Source organism: Cariama cristata, unplaced genomic scaffold, assembly GCF_000690535.1.
Source record: "Cariama cristata isolate BGI_N322 unplaced genomic scaffold, ASM69053v1 scaffold45615, whole genome shotgun sequence".
Classification (NCBI taxonomy): Eukaryota; Metazoa; Chordata; class Aves; order Cariamiformes; family Cariamidae; genus Cariama; species Cariama cristata.
Window position 1 is genome coordinate 1 of NW_009620106.1, and position 2,522 is coordinate 2,522.

At 37.7% G+C, this 2,522-nt stretch overlaps 1 protein-coding gene across 1 annotated transcript; it reads left to right on the forward strand.

The window, feature by feature from the left end:
* Nucleotides 1–218: 218 nt before the first annotated feature.
* Nucleotides 219–2,306, forward strand: RPL37 (ribosomal protein L37; the record flags this gene model as incomplete). Its single annotated transcript, XM_009701472.1, has 3 exons — nucleotides 219–354; nucleotides 657–741; nucleotides 2,091–2,306. Coding segments are annotated over 3 exons (291 nt in total), but the record flags the coding sequence as incomplete, so codon positions are not given.
* Nucleotides 2,307–2,522: the final 216 nt, after the last annotated feature.

The window sequence follows — 2,522 nt, forward strand, 5'->3', positions numbered from 1 at the left end:
GGGAAAATAAGGAATGGCGACGAGAGGCGTAAGGAAAAGTGGAGGCTACCAGTAGATCTACTTGTAGAGCTGATGATTCAGAGTTCAGCGTGCCTCTAACGTGTTTATTGGACTCTGTGGATTTGTGAGTATTTTTTGGAGGAGCTTATTCTTTTAGTTACGTGACTTGCAAGTGCTAGTGATATTTGCAACACGCCATGTCTTGAAATGCTTTTCAGACGAAGGGTACATCGTCATTTGGTAAGCGACGAAATAAGACGCACACCTTGTGTCGTCGATGTGGATCCAAGGCATACCATTTGCAGAAATCTACCTGTGGGAAATGTGGTTACCCTGCTAAGCGTAAGAGAAAGTGTAAGTAACAAACTTGTAGGTGACTTGAGTTTAAAAACCTGTGTTTCTTTATCTTCTACAGTAGTCATGACTTTTTTTCCGATCAAGGAGGAAGACTGTGTCATCTTGCAGTGTTTGGAGTTTTTTTCAAATTAATGCTGATTTAACTATATTTTAGCTAATGTGCAGTATTACTACATAGAAATTGACTTAACTTATAGGGTTTTTTTTGGTTCTGTCAGGTTGAATAATTATGCTATACAAATGTAACATGCAACTTAATGATTTGGTGCAGATGAGTAATAGTAACTTGTATGTTTTAGATAACTGGAGTGCAAAGGCTAAAAGACGCAACACCACTGGCACTGGTCGCATGAGGCACCTGAAAAAGGTCTATCGTCGATTCAGGTATAACGTTTTATTACAAACCAGTGCAGTGTGAAATTATCTGTAGATGTCACTTAATTATGAAATTCATCGTTCAAAGTTAACATTTTTATTTATTTAGTATACTTAATGTGGTATGGTCTTTCTTCTTAAATATATCATGAAATAAATAATGCATTATGTAATTGAGTATAATATAATGCATATTCCTTTGAGGATAAAAAAACTCACTCTTAAGACATAGGATGTATAACAAGCTCTGATGTTTCTATTAAGTGTTGATAGTACAGAACACAGATGTTTTTGTAAAAAATGCCCACGTTTAAGAAGATGTGCTTTGTGTAGTACTGCCTCTGTTTGTGAGTGAATTAAATTGCTGGTTGCACTGAAGTGTGGGTTTTTGTAAGAGACAAGTCTTGAAATGCATTTCAGTTCCGTTTTGCCCACAAAAAAAGAGTTCAGGACTGGAGTAACTTCAGTAGTCACTGTCTTATTTGGAGTTCAGTTAGCAGTAAGTAGCTATAACATCAGTTTCTGTGTTACAGGTTTCTAAAACTTGTTACAAAGCTTTTGAGTTATACCTTACGAGTTAATGGTATTGTACTGTTAAACTCGTATAAAGAATTTATTTTGTATGACTTCCATGTTCTAAAATTGGGCTGTGTAGCTTCTGGCCTAATACACAAGAAGGCTGGATGAAAAATACCAAGTAATTCAAGAGTCGTCTTGTAAAAATGCAGGTTGGATTTAACAGTGAAAAATGGGAGTCTTAAAGTCCCAGACCTGGGTGTAGTTGAGAGATCATTCATCTGTTTGTTTTGGTGAATGCAGTCTTCCCCAGCAGCAGCCAGAAAATACCTCATAGTCTGCAGTTGTAGCCTGCTGTCCACTGAGTGTTGCTGAAGTAGAAAAAAGTGAGCTTCGGACTGACTCTTCTTTTGTAAAGCCTGTCGTAATCTCTGGTTGGAGGCATAGAGGATTTCTGTAAGAAATTGACTTGCACTTCACAAACATGTGGTCTTCTGCTGAGATGCTTTGTAGGAACATAAAGTAAGGCACGCCTTCAGCAGGTGTGCTGTATCTGATGCAGTCTTGCAATGTTCACTCCGTAACTGAAATCTTACTGTTTGAAGAAGTTAAATTTACTTCAGCAGAAGAGAGTGAAAACCATACTGCTTATTCCAACAGCTTGTTAATAGGATGTTTCTTATTAAAATGTCTGAACCTATGAACTCTCTAGTGATTTCGGTGTATTACTGAGGTAAGCTGACAAAAGGCTGATGAACTCCATCTAAAACATTACTTGTTAGAAAATAACCTGGAGCAGGGATCATCCTTTCAAAAAGTGGTAACTATGTTTCTATTTGCAGGAATGGCTTCCGGGAGGGAACCACCCCAAAGCCCAAGAGAGCAGCTGTTGCAGCCTCCAGTTCGTCGTAAAGACTCATCTATTTGTTAAAATAAATGGTCTTATCCAGAAAGTCTGTCACCTTTTATGCATATTTTACTTCAGTGAAACGCGGGATTTCTGACAATACGTACATCTACACACACTTTCTTAATGGTATACATTGAAATGATTCATTCGAAACAATCATTTAATTGACTTTTCATTTGATAGTACCTCTGCCTTGAAAAGGACCATTATCTCTGCACTGAACTTAAAGGCTGGTTTGGGTTACTTAAAAGAACTCACCTGCAAGAAATGGAATATTGGCACTATGGACTTGCACTGCTTGCCTCTTGAGTTTCATTGTGCCCTAGCATGGAGAGTCAGAATTTAATCTTAAAGATAGTCACTT